The following is a 1,132-nucleotide window of genomic DNA, read 5'->3' as shown; positions in this document are numbered from 1 at the left end:
GGAGGAGGAGGGGGAGGGGGAGGACATTGACAGTGAGCTTGCTTCCTGCCCGGCTGACCTCCAGCTCATTCTCATGACTCACATTGGGCAGCTACCTGGCATCAGGTGAGATGTGGACCAGCGGCTTGAAGGTCTCCTGCAGGTACAGCTCTGTCAACATGGAGGTCAGTGTCATTAGAACATCAGGTTCCTCTGCTCAGACTGTGATGAGAACATGCTCGTACCTCTCCACGTCTCGATCTTGTGCTCCTCCAGCTCGTAGATCTGCACCTGAAGGAGAGAGATGAGATCAGAGCAGCACCAGCATCACCACCACGAGGTCCTGATGTTCTCCATCAGCCTCTGGATGTGTTCAGTAGAAGAACCTGGAACCAGTGTGTGTGTGTGTGTGTGTGTGTGTGTGTGTGTGTGTTACCATGGGGGATTTGTAGTATCTGGTCAGGATGTTGATGAAGTCTGTGATTGTCAACATTCCTGAAGCAGAAACAGATTTGTGACTAACAAATATCACGACAATATGCGTGTTTTCCCATTGATCTCGATCAATAGTTGTGATCAGTAACACGTATTGAACACCATTGCTGAGGCAGGAACACACTGAGCATGTCTGTTAGTGTTCAAGGTCATCTTACCCACAAAGCTCTGCTTCTTGCTCTCCCACAGAGGAGCCGCTCGCACGCCGTTCGCCACCAGAGCGAAGAATGCCTTCTTCACCTGGAACCGCAAACACAGCACGATCAATAATCAATAATCAATAACAATGCCTTCTTCACCTGGAACTGTAAACACAGCACGATCAGTAGCCAATAATCAACAATCAATAACGATGCATTCAGGTATCATACACAGCCCTGCAGGCGTCTGATGCTCAGCTCATCCAGGTGTCTGTACCTGCAGCCGGACAGGTGAGGCTCACCTGCAGCGTGGTGTCGAACACCACCAGTTTGGAGCTGGTGGGGATGATGTCGTAGCACTTGTGACACTTCATGAAGCGCATGTAGATGTCTCTCTCCGACTCCAGCGACCCTGAACACAGTTCATCAGGCAGTCAGGCTTCCTGCTGGTTCACCGCTCAACGTCACCACTTCTCCCTGTGGGGGCCTCACAGCCTCACCGCTGATACACCTGAGGA

At 51.2% G+C, this 1,132-nt stretch overlaps 1 protein-coding gene across 1 annotated transcript; it reads right to left on the bottom strand.

The window, feature by feature from the left end:
- Positions 1-91: 91 nt before the first annotated feature.
- LOC103367562 (5'-AMP-activated protein kinase subunit gamma-2-like) lies at positions 92-1,099 on the bottom strand. The gene is made up of 5 exons (XM_008295641.1): positions 917-1,099; positions 633-714; positions 416-474; positions 225-270; positions 92-150 (listed from the first exon to the last, which is right to left on the bottom strand). The coding sequence occupies exons 1-5, from the start codon at positions 995-997 to the stop codon at positions 92-94; spliced, it is 327 nt and encodes a 108-aa protein (XP_008293863.1). The 5' UTR covers positions 998-1,099.
- Between the last annotated feature and the right edge of the window lie 33 nt (positions 1,100-1,132).

The sequence above is a fragment of the Stegastes partitus genome, unplaced genomic scaffold (assembly GCF_000690725.1).
Source record: "Stegastes partitus isolate 25-593 unplaced genomic scaffold, Stegastes_partitus-1.0.2 Scaffold1062, whole genome shotgun sequence".
NCBI classification, from domain to species: domain Eukaryota; kingdom Metazoa; phylum Chordata; class Actinopteri; family Pomacentridae; genus Stegastes; species Stegastes partitus.
Note: the sequence above shows the minus strand (reverse complement) of the source record. Positions and strands in the feature narration are given on the sequence as shown.